Source organism: Euprymna scolopes, chromosome 14, assembly GCF_053919585.1.
Source record: "Euprymna scolopes isolate OS-2025 chromosome 14, ASM5391958v1, whole genome shotgun sequence".
In the NCBI taxonomy this organism is placed as follows: domain Eukaryota; kingdom Metazoa; phylum Mollusca; class Cephalopoda; order Sepiida; family Sepiolidae; genus Euprymna; species Euprymna scolopes.
In genome coordinates, this window is record NC_136495.1 from 26,776,036 (window position 1) to 26,777,293 (window position 1,258).

The window sequence follows — 1,258 nt, forward strand, 5'->3', positions numbered from 1 at the left end:
TTGACAAACGATTCTATGAAACCAGCAAAGACGAAGCAACATTTGCAAAATGTTCATCCTGAACATAAAGACAAGAACAAAAACTTTTTTGAACGTCATGGGATGCTGTAAAAAAGATGAGACTCGTATCAACAGATTTTAAAGAAAATAAACAGAAAGTTACTGAAGCTTCTTATTTTGTAGCTTTTGAAATAGCAAAGCAGAAATGATCACATACAATTGGGGAAAATTTGATTAAGCCTTGCTCTCTCAAAATGGTGGAAATTGTGTTGGGAGATGAAATGAAGAAAAAAATTGCAGCGGTTCCACTCTCAAACAGTACTGTTCAAAGGAGGATAAGCGATATGGCCACTGACATCAAGGATCAAGTTGTGCAAGAGATCAAGTCTTCAGCATTTGGATTATTTTCAATTCAACTTGATGAATCAACCGATGTGGCATACTGTTCCCAGTTGATGGTGTTTGCAAGGTATGTTCATGCAGGTGTATTTAAAGAGAAATTTCTTTTTTGTTCTCCTCTTTTCAAGCAGTTATGTTATGATATGGATGCTACTCATCATTCACTTCTTTTTCACACAAACGTCCGTTGGCTGTCAAGAGGTAACGTAACTGAGCGAATATTTCAGCTTAGGGACGAGCTCAAATTGTTTTTCGAGGTTCAAGGTAAGACTGAATTTCTTGCCTGGATAAACAATGAAGAATGGATCATGCGTCTTGCTTATTTGGGTGATATATTCGAGCAGCTGAATAAACTGAATCTTTAGATACAAGGAAGGAATACAAATATTATAAAATTCGTAGATACCTTGGGAGCTTTTATGAGCAAGCTTGAAAATTGAAAGAGAAAAGTCAATACAAAAAATGTATGTTTGAGAAACTGACATCCATTCTTGATATTTGTGGTTAAGATAAGATGCTTCCACAATTTGCAAAAAATGAAATTTTGCAGCATTTGACAGCACTGAAAAATTAATTCAGCAGATACTTTCCTGAACTTGGTGATGATGAGTTTGATTTAGCAAGAAATCCATTCAAATTGGCAGTTGAAAGAGTTCCAGATGATTGCCAAGATGAATTCCTTGAGCTAAAAACTGATTTGGAAGCAAGAGATATGTTTGATGAAAAATCAATAACAGGATTTTGGCCCCTGATGTGCGAATACTACCGAAAAGTGTCGGAAATATCCGTGCATTGCTTCCATTTGTATCGACATATCTTTGCAAGTCAGGCTTTTCAACTTTGTTGCAAATTAAAACAA

The 1,258-nt window shown here is 35.5% G+C and overlaps 1 protein-coding gene across 1 annotated transcript; it reads left to right on the plus strand.

Annotated features, from left to right (window-relative positions):
* The first annotated feature begins 254 nt into the window (after positions 1 to 254).
* On the plus strand, positions 255 to 764 carry LOC145293358 (protein FAM200A-like). The gene has a single exon (XM_080139997.1). The coding sequence runs from the start codon at positions 255 to 257 to the stop codon at positions 762 to 764; it is 510 nt and encodes a 169-aa protein (XP_079996123.1).
* Positions 765 to 1,258: the final 494 nt, after the last annotated feature.